General features: G+C 33.2%; 1 protein-coding gene across 1 annotated transcript in view; it reads right to left on the reverse strand.

Moving 5' to 3' along the window:
* LOC114325642 (Bardet-Biedl syndrome 7 protein homolog) overlaps positions 1 to 18647 on the reverse strand; it is an 87108-nt gene extending 68461 nt beyond the window's left edge. The window contains exons 1-3 of the mRNA XM_028273755.2: positions 18465 to 18647; positions 10209 to 10332; positions 4792 to 4906 (exon numbers count right to left, since the gene is read on the reverse strand). Of these exons, the coding sequence (XP_028129556.1) occupies positions 4792 to 4906; positions 10209 to 10332; positions 18465 to 18578 (353 nt within the window). The 5' untranslated portion in view covers positions 18579 to 18647. The remainder of the gene's footprint in view (positions 1 to 4791; positions 4907 to 10208; positions 10333 to 18464) is intronic.
* Between the last annotated feature and the right edge of the window lie 2695 nt (positions 18648 to 21342).

Raw genomic sequence — 21342 nt, forward strand, 5'->3', positions numbered from 1 at the left:
ATTCAAAGAATGCCAAATGTAGAAGTAACTAGAAGGTTAGGAAATGAAGCAGAAATAATATTTGGTCAAACCGGCAAACATGTGTATGTTCTAAAAAAAATTGATAGTGTGTAATTTTTTTTTTAATTAGCTAAGTACTTTCAGAACATCACGTGCCATCATCAGAGCTTTGTCCTATAGGTATAAATCCTTCATAGAAGAGCAATTGTCAAACAACATTAAAATGCATAGATACTGGGCAAAGCCACATATCTCGGGTATAAAAACCCTTAAATCTTAAATCTAAATTCTTTCCATTTCAAAAAGACAATATGGCTGCGTTAAACCGTTGTGTGTGAGTTCAAGTGAACAGCTGTGGACTCACAAGCTTCACTGAACAGCTTCACTTGAACTCACACACAATGTGCGAATTTAGATATGGTTTTATTAATTTTAAGGGTTATTATACCCGAGATCTGTGGCTTTGCCCAGTATCTATGCATTTTAATGTGTTGTTTGGCAATTCCTCTTCTATGAAGGATTTATACATGTAGGACGAAGTTCTGATGATGGCACGTAATGTGCTGAAAGTACTTAGCTAATTAATAAATAGTTATTTTCCTAACTAGTGCGGGAAGTGATACTTTTGCGCACGAAACTGCCGTTGACCCGATCGATGCGATAGCGGAGTTCGGGCAAGCAGTCGAGTGCGGGGAAGACACTTTCCGCATGAGTTAGGAACAATATTTTTTCTAGGGCCGTACGTTTGGAAAAAAGCCACAAAAAATAGAGTTATATCAATTTTTATTTAGAAGTGAAAATACACAAATTAATTCTTTGACAAGGTTGTCAAAACCAAACTTTCAATATAATGGGTTACCACGACGACGATATTGGTTTCCATGACGACGATTCAAAACCATTGTAATTGTCTACTGATCTGACTTTTAAATATTATGTCAAAATAATTTTATTTCATCGAATTATCGCGCTAATTTCATTAAAACATGAACACAATAATAGACCTGGATACCGCAGTGCGGGAAAATAAATCTGATGTTTAAATTGGATATAAGTTGATCCGTACACTGAATAAAAACAGAAATAATCCTAGTAAAAAATAATAATAATTTTGTTCACTTTTTCAAAAGAATAATACCTAATACCTTGGGGACAAATTTGCTGCCTTGGTACCAAAGCCGAGACAGTTTTGGGAGGGGTCCGGACCCCATGGACCTCTCCTTTGGCTACGTGCCTGGCGTACTTGCTGTGATACACGCGCGAAAAAGGTCGTCGAGCCATAAGTTCGCGTACTTACTCGCGTGTGTATCACCCCTTTTATATTTTTATTGAAAAGTAGGTAATATGAGTATTTGTTAGAATTAAAAACAAAACTTCCGTCTTCAATTAAAAATTTATACGTCTACTTTTTTTAAGAGCAAAGTCTTTCATTGCACCATCAATGTCTATCGCATCACACACCTCTTGCTCAATAGACAAAATAGCCAAATTAGTTAGTCTAGAGCAGGGGTTACCAAACTGGGGGGCGCGCCCCCCCCCTGGGGGGCGTGAGGACATATCAGGGGGGCGCGAGACAAGTTGAACATTAAATTAAATTTAGTTATTTTTCTAAAATTCAAAATTAACCGCTTGTTGACCTGTATCTGGTAACGCAGAGTAAGCAAAAGTTATCTCAAATACCTCTTTTTGACAATACTGTGAAATGCCGCATTGATGATATATGACCGAAGACATACAAAACCAGGTAGTTGATGCAGTAAACTAATCGCCATTTTTTGCTATTCAGCTAGACGAGAGTACTAACATATAATTATCATATTATCATATTCATAACACAATGTATCAGTTAATTGTTTATGTTCGGTATATTCAAAACGAAAGAATGAAGGACGAGCTACTCTTTTCTACAGAGTTGGAGACTGGAGACCACGACAAAAGCTATTAATGTTATGAAAGCAGTGTTAGAGTTTTTTGACAAACATGAACTATCTTGGCAAAAACAGATCAGTTTATGTACAGATGGTGCAACTTCAATGCTTCGTTTTCGTTCAGGCTATTTGTAATTAGTAATAGAGAAAAATGCTGATGTGATTCGGAGACATTGTTTTATACATCGACAAGCCTTGTCAGCAAAAACCCTTCTAAATGAACTTATGGCTGTCTTAAAGTTGTGTATTAAAGTAGTGAAGTACATAAAAAACAATGCGTTGAATACTCGACTGTTTAAAACTCTTTGTGAAAATTTAGAAAGTGATCACAAAACACTGCTACTTCATACAGAAGTACGATGGCTATTAAAAGGAAACATGTTGGCAAGATTATTTGACCTTTAAGATGAAGTAATCACCTTGGAACATCAAAAGCAAAATGAGCTAAACATGGCCTTCAAAAAACATTCTACCCAATTAATATTGGCCTATTTGTCAGACATATTTGACTCGTTGAACAGCCTTCACCTAAAACTGCAGGGTGGAAACTCAAATATAGTAGTTACTCATTGTGATGGAGGCTTAATTACTCAACTTTGGAGGCGTAAAATATCAGCAAACCCCTGAAATTATTCAAATTTCTCTAAAGTAGAGCCAATCTCAGAAGAAACACGCTTCAAGAACATTTATGAAGGACCAAGTTTAAAAATCCAAATATCAAACCATTTGGAGAGCCTAATTGAAGAGTTCCGAAATACTTCCCAAACACTTGTGACAATTTTATTTACAGAACCCATTCCTTGTCAACTGATCCAATCCATGTCAACATAGACTCCCTGCCTGAATCACTTCAAGAAGGTGCTTTGCAAATAAATCCAAATGATTTTTTGAATGATTCCTCTGCCAAATACTTTGTAATGGACAAACCTTCATTTTGGTTAAAATATTTCAAAGTGTATCTTAGTGTATCACGGGAAGCTCTTCATTTATATTTGCCTTTTTCAAGTAAATATTTGTGCGATTTTCAACACTTGTGGCAATTAAAACAAAGTATCGGAATAAACTTGATGTTGCTAGTGACTTGTGCTGTGAGCTTACTAAAACTCAGCCACGAATAGGCATACTAGTAAATAAAATGAAAGCACATCCATCTCACTAACCAACCTAATCTATTTTTCTTGTTTTAATAATTTTTGTATTTTATGGAAACTGATATTATTGTATCTTATGGCAGAATAAATAAATGTTTTATTTTCAAGCTAATACTTATTTGTTTTGATTTTGTACCTATTTAGGCGCATACAATTTATTGTAAAGGGGAGGCGCGAGACGCTTTCATTTCAACAAAAGGGGGCGTGGTCCAAAAAGTTTGGGAACCCCTGGTCTAGAGTACCTATTTATTATCGATCTTAAATAAGTATTAACCATTTTCAATTTTGAAAAACTCCTCTCACAGCTGGCATTGCTTATAGCAACTGTGAAAAATATTCGGAACATTATTAAAATATTGGGCAGAGTATCTTCCAGCTTGGAAGATACTTATTTAACAATAAATAAGTATCTTCAAAGATAACAAGGATTTATTGTAATCCAAGGATTTATTTAACAATAAATTTAAATAATTGAAGTGAGTCTGCATTAATCAATTTCGTTGCCTGTAGCAGCAACGAAAGTCCGCAGTCGAAGTTTTTCCAGCTTGAAACCCTGCTCGTTAATTTCATCAGATGCGTAGTCTAGATTACATTCAGTGTTTTCTGGATCTAATAAAATAGCCGGCGTTAGATAAACAAACTTATCCGTTAAATTCTGTTGCTGTTGAAAATGCTCACGAATTTCTACAATAACTCTATCTAATGAAGGAAATAGCTTTCGTGTCAACTCATTTTTCCGTCATCGAAAATATGCTTTCCTGTTATGCGCCTCCGAGGTTTTATGGAAATTCCAAGTTCTTCACACATATTTTTGCATAACCTACAGCGCCACTTGCCCATTTCTCTCTTTTTTCTGTCAATATCTGCAAAAAGCATTTACTTTCTGTGCGCACAATCTTATGTCAAGTCCCCTTGTTTGTATTTTTGTGCATCATTTACTTCATGTAGCACCGGTTGCCACAGGCCCAAAAAAACAAAGAAAGGAAAATGACTGCATCGAAACTAATAAAGCACCTGCATCTGCCCTAGTGTTTAAGCTTTCACCTGCCTCAGTTAGTGTTTCCAAAGTGACGAGAATGTCTTTGTAATTATGCCATGTCACATTTACGACATCGCCTCTTGCACTCCACCGCGTGTCTTGAATCCTTCTTTTGCCTGTAGCTGCTATCACAACTTCCCAACGATGTGTCGATGAGAAAAAAAGAATAGGCAATATTCTAAAGTGCCGAAAAAAGTTGTGCTGATTGTTAGACATAAAAGGGGAATTCCCACAAGTCAGTATAGTCGTTGTTGCCAGTCGCTACAAAATATCATTCAAAGAAAAGGAATTCCCCGAATTCGTCACAAAATAAGTATGTAATGAAAAATTCCGTGCTCCTTTCAATCGGTCCGAATTTGTAATTGCGATAAAAATATAAAATGGTTCAAATATTTACAAAATATTTTTATTATTTTATTGTTAAATTTTGCCGCCCCTTAAAAGTGCCGCCCCCACTACGCTACGCCACTGGCTGGCAGTCTACCTCTCAAGAAATACTTCAACGTCGGAATTAACAGATCGACAGATCTATAACAAGTACAAGAAGAAGAAGAAGAAGAAGGTAAAAGATGGAACTTGAAGAAGACTAACTTTACAATTTGTCTTAAACAGTGTATAGAAGAAGAAGGGCTATAAAATCTTTTATATTTTTAAATTAGCTTATCATACTTACATGGTACTTATGGATTCCGTTAGTCCTGAATCAAAGGTGAGAAAAAGTTTTCCTTTCTTAGTATAACCTCTGACTTCATTTCCAGAAGCTATAAATATTTTGTCCGTAGGAGTTCCTAAAAATCATAAAAGAAGATTGAGAAACAGGCTTTACATTTTACCTATCACCATATAATAAATAATAATGTTTATACGACATAAATATAACAATATACATAAAATAATCAAATATAAAATCTTAATGAGACAAAAAAAGATCAAAGTGTATAATTAATAAGAATAAACATAGTCAGCCACAAGGAAATAAATCCACACGTGGCTATAGCCCGAAAGTTGTTGATGCGTTTAGGTATACATATTATTTTCCAATCCTACATTATTAAAATACAATTATATACTATGGGTAATTCATTTTTGTTGTTAATTATTTTTAATATCTATTATTATTATAAGTACCATGTATCTAATTGCAGTTTAAATATATTGGTTTAGTTGATCTTTAAATATTCCAAATTGATTTTTAAGTCTTTAGTTTCACCTCTTCTTCTTTAGGTGCCGTGTCTGTATTCAGACGTTGGTCATCATCATGTTTACAAGTTCCTGAAACCTTTCTCTATCGGATGCTGCGCGAAATAATTCTTCTACTGTGGAACCACACCATTGTCTAATATTACGCAGCCATGAAAGTTTCTTTCGACCAATCCATCTCTTTCCCTAAACTTTTCCTTGTATTATAAGGCGAAGTAGATGGTATTTAAGTCCTCGAATTATATTGCCGACGTATTCTGTCTTTCTCCACTTTATGATGTTTATGAGCAGACGTTCTAAATTCATCATTTGAAGAACATCTTCATTGGAAGTGTGCGAAACCCATGATATCTTTAGGTTTCGTCGATAGTACCACAATTCGAATGCTTCTAATTTGTTTAGCATTGTGGTTTTTAACGCCCATGTCTCACTTCCATACAATAGGATAGACCACACATAATATTTCAGGACCTTCTTGCGAATATTAGTTTCACTAGCAGTTTATTACCTACAGTCTGGGACCTAGAAATGTGTGACAGCTCTGTCCTGTCGTCTTATGAATTTGTGGCACTAATTGCGATCCCACTCTGTAGGTATCTTGTTGCATATGAATGAGCAATAGTATCTTGTTGGTGTGACGAGTTAACGACTCATAATAGAGTTGTCTAATATCGAATAAAGGCTATAGCGGGATAAGATGGTCAAAATTGCACCACGCTCCATTGTTTTTGGTGTGGCATTCGAAAAGACATAATTGAAAACTCACTCAAACCAAATTTTCAAGTCTCTAAGTGCTTCTGGAGGCCCGCTATGGAAAAAAGTGTTTAAAAAAAATTTTTAGACGCGGTATTGCTGCAAAAAATCTGAAAAAATTCATGAAAGCTATTTTAATAATACAGTATTGCCCGATTTTTTTTTCAGATTTTTAGCTTGAAAATTGAGTCCAGGAAAAATATTTGAAATTTTCAATTATTTTTTACGTTATGTTGGAAATTTTTGGCCAACTTTAAAATAATGTTTTTTTATGAATTTGTTTCCGTTTTTGGCTGTTTTTTTGGTATTTATCTGAAGTTTTTGACTCATAACCTCAACAACATAGAGCTAAATTAATGGTCATTTATATTTTTATATGACTGTATTCTTACCTTTACAATCACAATCAGCTATTAAAACTATTATTTTTTTTGCTGCAAAAAAAAACACAAAAACCCAAAAACCCCGGGTTTTCGGCGTTTTTACTAAATAACCTCAAAAATCTGTCAAAAAATAATTTTTTTAACATTTAAGGCCATCGGTACATAATTCGCAAATATTTTACGGCTATCCCTACTTTTTCTGTCTTTACACGGCAAATTACGTGTAGTAAAATTCACACCGGAATGGATATGTAAACATTACTAGAACGTCATTCTACTTGACAATATCATGATGAACTTTAAAGAGATGGCTTTTGAATGTTCTTGGATAACTGTTATTTGTATAATTGCAAATTATTAATTCAGTTAATAAATGTGATTATTTCATTCATAGGAGATTCTGACCAATAGAAAGCTACAGAAATCTAAATTAAATCGATAATTTTTGATAATTTCCCGTCGTCAAGTATATTACATCAGATGCCCTTCGTTGCTACGAAAAAATACATTCAGTGACATTATTGCCAATTAATGTTTTAAAAATTATAAAAGTGATGACTTTCAACCGTAAAATATGTATCACAACTTTGTGTTTAATTGTACTAATTTGTACTTACATAAATAAATTACAATAAAATTTTGGTTTTGAACAGTTTTATCCATGAAATAATCGCAACAAATTGCACTCGATCTCAATTTTAGAGCTCTTGTGCAATTACTACTGATAATTTTTTCACCAACTATGTATTCAGTGATTGTAATAATTTATATGTACAACAAAAACTAATACTCAATCGAGAAAAGAGGAAAAGTGTTAAAGTGATTTTTTAATAATATATTGTAACTATGGAACGCTTACAATTTTGAACATCTTTAACAACAAAATACTTGGATCACAGAATATATTATCCTGATGTATTCTCTGCTTGGATCTTCCACAAATAATACACAATAAATAACTTTTTATTAAGTTCACGTCTTAAATCAATTATTTATCAAATACATTATATATCAACATTATTTAATCAACAACTCAAAATATTCCCGATGCCATGTCAAATATTTAAAATTGTCACTGATTGTCAATGTCTGACTGACAATATGCTGACAATATTCTATTCGACTGAGTGCATTGTATGACAAAGATAGATTTGGAAATATTACCACCGACATTGTGTTCATTTTTTTCAAATCCTGAAAAAAACAATAAATATTTTTGAAAAATTTAAACGCAGAATGAAAGACTAAATTATTACCGAGGGCCGAAAGTCCCTAAGAATGAATTAAAAGTTTATTTTGAATGAGATATTTAAAATTAAAAATCACACTAAATTTTCTCTTAGTTTTTAACACCTGTAACTTATTAAAATAAACATTATAGAAGTTCTCAGGGACTTTCGGCACTCGCTAATAACGTAATCTTTCATTCTGCGTTTAAATTTTTCAAAAATACTTATTAGTTTTCTCAGGATTCGAAAAGAATGAATACCCATTTGAATAGCATTGCAGCCGAAAATACGTACCCATCCTCTTAAGAAATAAAATTTTTCTTGTGATCGATAGAATTTAATAAAATTAGTACTAAAATTGATTGAGTGATTTGTCTGCACGATTATTTGAATTTCATATATACAGTAAAACCTGCCATATCCGGATCAATGTGGCGACAGACCGATCCGCATATATGAAAAAATCCGGATATCAAGACCACTTCTTCTTTTACAGTCTCTGAAACGTTTTCTCCTTCATACATTCCAGTAATCAATGTCGTCAATAACTTTCGTCGATAGACACGTTTTATAGATTCTATAATACATTATTTCGCCATTTTTTAGTTCTTCTTTTAGTGCGTTGTCCAACAGCAGGACTGCCTTTCTCGGTAGATTTCGGTAGATCCGGACGGCGCAGAACCATCCGGATATGGGGAGGTCCGAATATGACAGGACCGGATATGGCAGGTTGTACTGTAATAATATCGTCCAACTAATGGTACCCTGCTCAATAAATTAATTATTTTAACGTTTAAAAAGATTTAATGTAGTGATCGATAGAAAATGTTTCCCTTAGTTTGGAAATCAAACACCTTTTATAAAAATGCTCGTTTAGGTTCTGCTTTTCAAAACGGGCTTATGTTAAAAAAGCACGCCACTTTGGTGCCGTACGCAAGGAAGCGCTTCTAGCAAAATTTTTGGGAAAAACTCAAAAGTCAGTCCTCAAGTACCTGCCGTCAAAGCCACTTACTACTTACGTGTAATAAAAATCTTTTTATTAAACGTTAATGGGGAATTATTATTTAAATAAAATATTAAATTATTTGAATTACTTAATTGATTAAATAGTGCAACCTAAAGAATGCAGAGTGTTTAACATAACCTAAAAAATCACTGAAAATTTCAAATATTTTTCCTGGGCTCAATTTTGTAGCTAAAAATCTGAAAAAAATCAGGCAGTTTTATATTATTAAGATACGCTTTTTCAGATATTTTTTCAAATTTTTGAAATTATACTTCTTTAGGAGCGTTGGGAGTAAATTTATATGTGCGCGAATTCATCAAAAGTCTTGATCCTGAGCCCAGCTCAAACGATATACGGCCTCTGATTGGGTAATTACAATGACGTCAATGACCTGTCAACAATTGTTCAATATGTCGGTTATGGGTGAACAAATGTTGTGTATATCAGCTTTATTGTTGTGGGGATCGAAAAAAAGCAAGTTTATAATTGTAGTGACTTTTTAAATAGTTTTTAAAAGCAACAGGTACGTGATTATTGTAAATGTTTCAGTATTGTAATAAAATATTACATAGGTACTTACCTATTTGGAAAATGTATGTACCTATCTAGTAGGTAATGCTTTGATTTACATAAATTGAATACCAACAAAATGTCTACCAATCTTCATCTAATCTATTGGTTTCATTTTGTATTTACTCATTTTTCTTACTATATTGTATTTTAATATTTTAATTCCACAAAAATCAAACTAATTTGATTAAATTTAGAACTGTCAAACAGTAAAACGTTCAGTTGGTCTATCTTCGCATTTGACAGGTACGTGTAAGTGGCTAAATGAGTAGAGGCTTCGACTACAAATCCTAAGCACCCGAATAAACGCGGGTTCGAATCCCAATGCAAGTTTTTATTTTTTAATTTTTTTTATTTCTTTTATACATTTTATGATTGTAAGTATATTTGTTATATATTTTTTTTCAGAAAATGCGTATTTAGTTAACATTTTTGCCAACAATTATTGTTCAGAAATCATTTCTTTGTGGCATTTTTCAATGTGTTTTTGTGTGTTTTATTCTTTTATTTTTTAATTTTTGGTATTGTTTTGATAAAATTTTTTAATTAGTAAGTATTAAAATTATGTAGTTTAATATTTAAATAAAATATAAATAAACTGTTTAAAGTACATATTCATTTTGTTGGAATCATATAATAGAAGTATAACTTCTTACGAGCGTATAAAATACGCACACATCCTTTTTTTGCGGTAATACAGCGTCTAAAAAAAATATTTATGAAAACACGTTTTTTCCATAGCGCGCCCCCCAGAAGCACCTAGGGACTGAAAATTTGACTGAGTGAGTTTTCAGTTATGTCTTTTAGAATATCCGAACCCAAATCTGAATCGAGCCTAGTGCAATTTGTAACTACCTGGTGCTATAATCTTTGATTCTTTGTAAAGAAATTAGATGCATACAAATAGCTTTTGCTAAATATTATTATTTGTGTATTCAACTATACTAACCTGTTGCTCCAGCAACTTTAACTGACACTATTGGTTGGCCTGGTAGAGTCTTAAAGTAAATCTGGATGTCCTCTTTCTTCACCGAAAATACCTGCAAGATTCCATCGACATCAGCAACAGCTACCTACAAAAAACACTATTTATAGACTTCTCGTCTTTAAATTATACAGGGTGTTTGATAAAGAATGGGCCATAGCTTAACCTTAGATTCCTGAGATTAAAATAAGTCGATTTAAGCTAACTTACCTTAGTACGATAGTTGATAATAACCGAAATACAGGGTGTCAAAATTAAACTTTTATTTTATTTATTTTTGAATATTTACTGACAGGCATAGGACAACAACACGAAATTTTTTACAAATACAATTTTTATAAAATTTATGAAAACTTTTATACAATTAGAATAATTGAAATAAAAATAATAAACAATAATTTAAATCCAAGACTTTTCGTCTAGGAAAAGGACCGAAAGACAGTTTCAGGTACTCAAATCTGAGTAAAGATGAAAAAGATAAAGGCAGTTTTTGTTTTCATTTGATTTAGAGTTGGACCACATTAACACAAAAATTGGCACATGCCAACCAAAAAAAAAAATACTAATAAAACATTAAACACCGGGCCAGAGGAGCCCATTTTCCCAACCGATTGTTGAGACTCTTGTTTGCTCAGCCTAAAGGCGATGGTAGACCTATGGAAGCTCGTTGCTCGGACACACAAAACATAAAACGAGAAGAAAAAGAGACCTCGGAATTAGAACACCTCACGCTGATCTAGACTTCACGCGGAGAAGACGCCAAGTGGTAGTCTTTTTGCCCAAGATTCTCATCTGACAAGCATTATTATAATAATAGCCTCTCATAGAGCATCAGCGTGCTATAAGGGAGGTTATGGAGGAGTACCTGGAGAGCATTGGGGCTTGGATGATTCGTCCTTGATCTACCTGGACCAATCCCCCCACCCCAACGAAATGTATGCCCTAATGTTCGTTCAGGTGGGGGATTACTATTGTGTGTGTTTGAGTAAGGAAATACGAAAATAATTTTTCCACCTACCTCTACCGAAAGTATACTTTTCCGGACCTGATTGTAGGGAGCAAAGTTGTACTTTTCCTCCCTAGGGAGGAAAATATTTTTCCTCCCTAGGGAGGAAAAGTAAAAGTGACGTCATTCATGAAATATAACTTATTGACGCCCCGTACAATATCTATTTTCTATTAGGTAAGTATCTATACATTTTAACGTTTATTTATAAAACACCCAGTATTTTGCAGAATTGTAAAAAACAGTAAATTGTTATTTTGATTTAACAATGTTTACATTAATAATTTTACTTATATTTGACAGTTGACAGTTATATTGTACCTACTTGTTAGTTTTAGTTTTAATAAATTTTGGTGGTTAGTTACATAAATAAATTAATAAAAATGAAAAATGACTTGTTATTAATTTGAGGAAGGTGGAAAAACCATATGTATAACATGGGAGTAAAATGCCTTTTCCTCCCTTGAATGATTACTGCCCTCCGCTACGCGTCGGGCAGTAAACTTCATTCTCGGGAGAAAAAGTAGCACTTTCCTCCCTTGTTATACAAATAGCTATTTTTACTCCCAAGAAACAAAATGTAAGAGCACTGAAGAATAATTAGTCTTATGAACCATGCAAATGGATGCATAATAAGAAACCAAATAAGAACTGAAGATACATAAACCGAATTAAATATTTTCTCGATGAATAACATGGAGAGAACCTATTGAAATAATGAACCAAGATCATCATCATTCCCTTTTAGGTCTGGATCCCGCGTATGAAAAAAAAGTTGATTAATAGCAAGCTGAAAATTTGTTAATAGCTTAAGGGTGTCTAGTCGGACAAACTTTGATATATGGGAACGCTGGAACAGGGGAAGTTTTAATTGTGGAACAGGTTAAACATTTGGAACGGTCAGACCACGAAAACGGCACATGTATTTTGTCCGACAGAACAGACTTAAACCCTCCGAACAGAGATTAAACTCTCATGCAAAAATCAGACTCCTATTTATCACCAAATGGGTGTTTCAATGAGTGGAACATGTAGAATATGTTAAATGATAGGAATTATGACAGGTGATAAATATCAGTCTGATTTTTGCATGAGAGTTTAATCTCTGTTCGGAGAGTTTAAGTCTGTTGTGTCGGACAAAACAAATGTGCCGTTTTCGTGGTCTGACCGTTCCAAATTTTTAACCTGTTCCACAATTAAAACTGCCCCTGTTCCAGTGTTCCCATATATCAAAGTTTATCCGACTAGACACCCTTAAGCTATTAACAAATTTTCAGCTTGCTATTAATCAACTTTTTTTTTCATACGCGGGATCCAGACCTATTTGCCTTATGCGGGGTCGGCTTCCCTAATTGCATTTCTCCACATAATTCTATCTTGGGTCATATCAATGTTAATCCCCTTTACCAACATGTCCTGCCTTATCGTCTCCCCCCATGTCTTCTTTGGTCTTCCTCTCCTACTCCTTCCAGGAATCTGCACTTCAGCTGTTCTTCGTATTGGGTGATTAACGTCTCGACGTTGAACATGACCAAACCATCTTAACCTGTGCTCTCTCATTTTGGCATCAATTGGGGCCACACCGAGACTTCCCCTAATATACTCATTTCTAATTTTATCCTTCTTTAAATCCATCTTTAAATGAACATTCCAAATACTCTGTTTTTGTCCTACTAAGTTTTAAACCTTTTTCCTCCAGAGCTTGTCTCCACTGTTCCAGTTTTTGTTCTAAGTCCCTTTCACTATTTCCTATTAACACTACATTATCAGCATACATTAGGCACCATGGAATGCTACCCTGTAGTTTCGCAGTTACCTGGTCCAAAACTAATGAGAAATAAATAAGGACTAAGCACCGAGCCTTAGTGCAATCCTACTTTCACCTGAAATTATTAGTCTCTCCCACACCTGTCCTAACTCTAGTCGTTACTCCCTCATACATATCTCTAACAATCTTTACATATTCGCCAGGGACTCCTTTCTTATTGAGTGTCCACTACAGAATCTCTCAAGGAACTCTATTATATGCTTTCTCAAAATCAATGAATACTATATTAGCGTTGGTCTCTTTATCCCTGTATTTTTCCATCAGTTGCCTTACAATGAAAATTGCATCTGTTGTTGATATGTCCTGCATAAAGCCAAATTGATTATCGGATAGTTCGGTTTCTTCACGTATCCGTGTATCAATTACTCTCTCCCATATTTTCATGGTGTGGCTAAGTAGTTTTATAGCCCTGTAGTTTGTACATTGTTGTATGTCTCCCTTGTTCTTGTAGACAGGTACTAATATACTGCTTCTCCATTCGTCTGGCATTTGTCCAACTTCCATAATTCTATTAAATAGACCTGCTAGCCAACTTATTCCTTTGTCTACCAATGCTCTCCATACTTGCCCAGGAATATCATCTGGTCCGACTGCTTTTCCTTTCTTTATTTTTTGAAGCGCTTGAGCCATTTCCTCGTTTGTTGTTTGAAATAATGAACCAAGATATATTTGGTAAAACAGGTTGTAAAATATAAACTACGCAGAAGAACAGATGTGGGACGACAGCAAAGAAGAGAGCAAGACTGAGGATGGAACAGGTTGGAAACCTTATCCTTGTAAGTAAAGAAGAAGAAGATAAACAATGACAGTCAAAGGAAGAATGTTGGAGTCATTTAAAGATAGTAAAAGAAGACAAAAAAGGCTAAAGAAATAAAAAAATGAATATCATGGTGCAACAGATGCAACAGATGTAAGATATGTAATAAAAATAAAACAAAACAGACTGAAGAAATAAAAAAAATGAATGTCATGGTACAAAAGATTTTTTTCCTATGTGGTAACGATTTACATAGAAAAGGAAAACTGTACTACTAGCCAATAATGCTGGTAGGAAAGCCAGCTAGTAGGAAAATCTCCAATTTAAGATTTGCTGATGACACTACACTTATAGCAGCAAATGAGCAAAAAATGTTTGATCTCTTGCGAGGAGTTGAATACGAAAGCAATGAAGTTGGTCTGAAAATCAATAAAGCTAAGGCAAAAATAATGGTGGTCGACAGATTCCACATAACACTATTCAACTGACTAACATGTTACAGGAATACCCGATAGTAAACACCTTTGTCTATCTCGGGTCTAGTATAAGTAACGATGGTAACTGTGAAGCAGAAGTACGGATACGTATTGGTATGGCAAAAAATGCGATGAGTCGTCTAACTAAGTTTGGAAAGACAGATCTATCTCTCAAAATATCAAGATGAGACTGGTGAATGCCCTTGTATTCTCAATATTTCTATACGGGACAGAGACTGGGACTTCGTGCACGCGAGCGCCAAAAAATTGATGCCTTTAAGATGTGGTGCTGGAGAAGAATGCTGCGCATACCTTGGACAGCTCATAGGACAAACGTTTCCATTCTAAACCAGCTCGAGATTAAAAAAGGGCTGTCCACAATATGCTTGCAACGATTTCTACAAACACGGACACGTAGTTCGCAGAGGTGACGATAGTTTGGAGAGATTAATTGTTTCTGGAAACGTTCCGAGGAGAAGATCAAGAGAACCAGATGGTCCGACCAAATTAAGAATTCAGCTGGAAACTCATTCTTCGAAGCTGTGAGAGCAGGTGAACATAGAGACCAATGGAAAAAAAAGAATGTGTGTGTACTTTGTACGCACGTAAGAAGATATTCTTCTATTATATAATAGGTAATTTAAACGAAGTAAATATACTTAAAAGGTTATTTGTACTTATTTTATTTAAAAATCAAACTAACTTTCTTATCTACCACTTTCAAAAAAGAAGAATATCTTCAAAAATTATATAATAATATACTTACAATCATAAAATCTATAAAAAAAAAATAAAAAAATAATAACTTGCTTGGGGCTCGAACCCACTTCACGTCTACCGCGCCGTACGAAAGCTGACGGCATTTCAAACTAGACCACATTCGCGTGTACGTCATGTGGGAATATACACAAACTAAACGTTTACACCATAAATTTATATGAATTTAATAAAATTATTAGTTTGATTTTTGTCGAAATAAAATACAACAAAATATAGTGTAAGAAAACAATATATGAGATGAAGATTTGTAGAAAGTTTGTTCGTAATCAGATTATGTAAATTAAAGCATTGCCTACTAATAGGTAACTACATTATTTTGTTTACATTTTCCAAATAGATAGTTATTGAAACTATTAGGTATTTCCAACTGAAACATTTAGAATTACTTACCTGCGGCTTTTCAAAACTATTTAAAATGTCACTATAATTATAAATTTGATTTTATTTCTGTCCACACATCAATAAAAACTAATATTATACAATTATACAATATTTTTGTTTACCGATAATCTCCATACTGAACAATTATTGACAGATCATTTCAAAATTTCAACACCCAATCAGAGCCCGTATAACCACTAATACCATACTGTCGTATAAGTAGAGCCAAATGTCAAATTCTAAAAAAACTATTAAAAGATAACGATATTGATCTGGTCGCATTACAAGAAACGCATACAGAAAACGAATTTCAATTCAGTTCAAGAGGAAAAATCCCCGGCTATGATCTACTGGGTGCTACCTACGACAGAGCCTACGGTATAGCAACTTACGTACGTACACCGAGAGAAAAAAATTCTTGACATAAAGAAACTTTATTAGTATTTAAGAAAGATCGACTTGGCATATTGCCTAAAAAATATATCTTTGTATGTAAGATATAATTTTCTAAAATATTTCAAATAAATTCTACTATAGCCAAAGAAATATATTTTAAACATGATTGAACCATCACTTTCTGGCAAACTTCCAACCCATTTATCAGAAAGAAATTACACTTGATGCTAATTAATTTTATTAGTCATAAAAATATATTTTCTACACATTACAAAACTATTCTTTCTGAGCAATAATATTTCTTAGTAAGGAATATTATTATTTTACTATTAATAATTAATGTATTTAATGTTAAGAAATATATTTCGCAGAGATAAACGTATATTTAGAGTTAGGTTAATATTTCTTGAAAATAAAGTGATATTACATACGGCGAAATAAATCATTGTGTTAAGGTAAAATCATTATTTATTAGTAAAACAAGATATAAAACGTTATTATTACATACAAATATTTTCTCCACTCTTAAAACCACTGGCTTCTACACAACAATAAAAGGATGGAGAGGCATCTTCTTTTGTTAATAGCACTTTGTATATCAGCAATTCACTAAAACAAAATCGTTATGTAGAAAGAGTAAACTTACTTTAATAAAATTTTTTTTATAAAGATATCTATAGATATTAATTTTGACAAATTTAGGAAATACAAAAAAAAAACAAATACACGGCCCCACATAAGAACTATTAATACTAATAATAATCAATCATATTTAGTTCAAACATGGTATTATTTAACCTACACATCTTTGTTTATTTTTTTCTTTTTGTTAATGAAATATTAATTATAATATTAACTCACACAATAAACATTGTTTAGCAAAATCAAGAGGGAAAATACAACCAATGTAAAACATTGAAGCAGACATAATAATATGTAATTTTCTTATAAGTAATCTAAAAGAGACAGCATACCTAATCATTAAGAAATTTTATTACGGGAAAGTATTATTAGTTTACATTTAAGTCATTTAATACATATTAACTAATTCACGATTTTCGGCAATAACATTTCTTAACCATAAACATATATTTCTTTTAGACTAACTGATTTCTTTATCTCAAATAAATTAACAGAAAACATCCTCAGCGTTGCAACCGCCATGTTTGATATAGCATTGTATTGTATATTTTTTTAGAAGACGATACATTCAAGAAACCTATTATAGTTGATACATAAGTATACACATTTTTAAAAAGGTACTTACATGTATGAAGTTCTACCATTTCTGGAAGTCCCCGCAGTTGGTTAATAAATCCTTTCTTAATATTGTTCTGAAGCTATATATTATTATATCATTCTGTCCCAGCTGTAAATTGTGGAATATTTCCCAGTTAGAATAATAAGCTCCTTTATTTCAGAGTCGTCCATCATTATACCTAAAAAGCATATAAAGATACTATTATGTTTTTTTTTAACCATTCGGATACGCAACAATATTATTATTATACATCTGAAATTCCTCAATTTGCTTTTATTTAATACCTATATATGTACGTACCTTCAAAGTATCCGTTAATTTTTAAAGAACACCAATAAATCCAACATCCATCTATATGAACATGAACATATCACGCCATCTTGACAAACACTGACGACTAAATAATCATAAATAGTTAATCTGCGCAATTCTTTTGTGGAAGAAAATCTCTTTGCAAGTAACATTTCGGCATTAATGACAAAGTTTTTATTTTATAACCACAGTTACTACAGAGAGTATTTCTGAAGAATTATTTCTTGTGGTTTAAAATATTTATTTGATTGCAAGAAAATTTCTTGTTCACAAATATGAATATGGATTAACTTAACATTATATTTATTATACTGCAAAATATTTGTATTTTTCAGTTTAAGAAATAAAAACTTTAGGATAAGAAAATTAAATGTAACCATTAATGCATTTCTTAGTATTGAAGAAATTATCTGTAAGAAATTATTGAATTGTGTTTAAAAAACTCGTTTCTTTATATGTGAACCGGTGTGTTTAAGTTAATAGGATATGTTAACTTTTAAGAAATATTGCCCAAAGAAATCGGTGTTTTAGGAGAAAAGAAATTGTTCTCTCGGTGTACAGACATAGAAAATGCAGCCTTGATTTCTACTTCTACCAAGAACAACATCCACGAGGTAACTGTGAAAATCGGCAATATCTATTTATCAACTAAATTTTCGTTTATAAAAATTAATTATTATTATTTTTTAATGTATTGTGATCTTTATTTTTATACAAAAACTGTGATAGAGCCATACGCTAAATAGAAATACCATACTGTCGGTGTGCGCATGCGCGGGGATCAATCAAATTTTACCCTCAATCGATTCGCCGCTAAAGAAGAATATCTTCAAAAAATTGTTAGGAATAATTGGAATAAATCACGATCCTCGGTAATGGGGGAACGACAAGAGGGAGATAGATAGAGAGAGAGAGAGAGACCCAATAATGTAATAAGACTTTGAAATATCAATATAAAATGTCATGAATAACGTAGTCACTGCAAGAACGAAACATGCACACTAAATAGATATACAAACTCACCCTTTGGGGTTCTTTGGGTTGTGCAGGTATCAGCTGCAAACAGTTTGGATTTGTTATTCCTATTATTGTGTAGTCCACTCTCGTCAGTTCTAAACCAGATACAATATTGTTCATATTTATATAGAGATGAAGAATTTACAACATATTATATTTATTTTTCAAAAAAGAGATAATTTGTTATGAGTGAAAAGGGATCGATATTTCCATAACAACCGAGCGTTACCAACGGAAAATTAGGAGGAAGTAAAACATTCCAAGCATAAATAGGCCAGGGTAATACGACAAAAATATACCCAGTTCGTGACACTTCAACAGCCAGGTTAATGAAGCGTTTTTTCGACAGGTAATACTTATAAGAACAAATTGTAACTATTTCCTGCGTAGGATATAGCGGCAATTTTTATCTATAACCAATTTAGTGTTAAAAACGGACTTTTTCCTTTTTTTTCAATCAATGGAAAACAGTGAAAGTTTTGGCGTTTTTAGTACAAACATCTTCGAGGGCATGGAAAAAGCTTTAAAATGGCGTATTACAAAGTTTGATATACTCATCGATTGTTAATATAATTGTGAAAAATTTCACAGTAACTCTTGTAAAAATTAGTGTATAGCTTTGAAATTTTTGTCAAATGAGGATTCTTTGGTGCTTAATTTGTCACAATTCTTCTGTACACAAATTTTTGAAATAGTTATTGCGAAATTAATTTTTTTGTAATTTCGACTTTTGTCACAATTATATTAACAATAAATGAGTATATCAAACTTTGTAATATGACATTTTAAAGCTTTTGCCATGCTCTCGAAGATGTTTGTACTAAAAATGCCATAAGGTTCACTGTTCTCCATTGATTTGAGAAAAAGGAAAAAATGCCGTTTTTGACACTAAATTGTTTATAAATAAAAATGACCGCCAGATCCTACGCAGGAAATTGTTACAATTTGATCTTATAGGTATTACCTGTCGAAAAAACGCTTCAGTACCCTGGCTGTTAAAGTGTCATGGCAATAACCTTATTACCCTGGACTAAAAAGTTCCTAATTCCATATTAATTGAACATAATTGGAATAATCTAATTTATTACTCATTTGCTATATTTCTACGAAGAAATTCAATAACATCGTAATGAGTTTTGGTAAATTTCCATATAACTGCAGAAGAAAATATTTCTTTTTAAGGCCTTTTGCCAAAGTTATTTTTTTCTTTATTTATTCCAGCATATTTCAAATTTATACAAACAATAAAACAAAATGGATACTGGTCAGCAAAAGACAAAGACCTGCCAGATAATTGAAAATAAAATACCAATTATTACAACACGTTGGCTCGTATAGATATACCTTGGAACAGTCGTCAACTCGAAATGGGATCAAACAACCGAAATACGATCTAGAATTGAAAAGGCCAGAGCAACATTTAACAACATGAGAAATATATTCATCCATTGCGACATATCTCTCCAACTAAAAATACGGCTGTTAAAATGCTATGCAGTGCCGGCGCTAGGGTATAAGGTGCCAGCCTGCAAAACTAGCACAGGCGCCCCCACCCCGCATACATACACACAGATACTCGTACAACCCCAGCCTCGGGAACATTATGTGTGTTCAAATGGAACAGTGAGACCCACATGTCCGAAGATCAAACCGGTCACACTGCGTAACCTGACCCCGTATCTGTCTGAACCCCCCAAGCTGTACCACCACCCCTCCCCATCGCAGTACATAACGAATAAGAGTAAGCACATGCCGAAGATACATGGATGAGCGCGGTGTAGGTCGTGATCGCGGTCGCTACATCGATATCAGAACAAACCTTCATTTTCTTATGAGATCGCACACACCAAGGATGTGCGATCAGGATACGGAAGATTTTACCCTTACCGAAGATACTTTCCGTATCCTCTTTTGGCATCGACATCGCTGTAAACCGCGATGCAAGGTCGCGAGGGTGAACGGGTGACACATCCTTGGTATGTGCGATCTCATAAGAAAATGAAGGTTTGTTTTGATATCGATGTAGCGACCGCCATCGCGACCTACATCGCGCTCATCCATGTATCTTCGGCAAGTTTTTACCCTTCGGAGGCTTTGTACTGAATGTTACCTTGGATGCACTGGGTAATGAAACACATGCTCTTTATGTGGTTAAACCACATGATTTTAGGGGTAGCTAGAAGAGCTTTTCTCCCTATTAATGACTTGATTTTGGACTTGTGTCCTAAAAATGTGTGTTCCGGGCAGCGAGGCACCGACTTAAGTCGGTGTCCCGCTATCCGCAAATGTCCCCGGTAAATAAAGTTCGGTTACAGTTTTATTGGACCCCTCATCTGACAAAACAACTTCACTTTAACTTTTTTAAGAAATTGGCTAAGAGAACTAAGATTGTTTTTTTGTGTCATTTCTTCTTTTTCAACTTTTATTTTTCGATTTGTGCCACAGTTAATTTTTTTGAATCCATTTTTATTTAACTAAATAAAAATAATAACTTAGCCGTAAATTAATAATAGTACTGAGTAGTACTTAACAAATATAATTTTATATTAATTGAATGCAACACTAGATTCTTTAAATGCAGAGTACAACTGACAAACTATTCTGTATTATAATCACATGACATAATACTAAATCTAAAGAGCTCTAAACTAAATTTTATGTAAAATGTTAATTTTAAATATTATGTTTTTATGGGATTAATACTTAACTTGATACCTATTAATAGGTACATAATGCTTAAATAAATAATTAGACAGGTGCAGGCGGCAAGAAAACAGTATCACAATCTTGTTTATTTTACTAGAAATCATTCATTTCCTCTCATAACTGCTGATACAAAACTAACAACTTGCAAGAAATTTGAAGAACATAAACAAAGCTTTCT

The sequence above is a fragment of the Diabrotica virgifera genome, chromosome 8 (genome assembly GCF_917563875.1).
Source record: "Diabrotica virgifera virgifera chromosome 8, PGI_DIABVI_V3a".
Classification (NCBI taxonomy): domain Eukaryota; kingdom Metazoa; phylum Arthropoda; class Insecta; order Coleoptera; family Chrysomelidae; genus Diabrotica; species Diabrotica virgifera.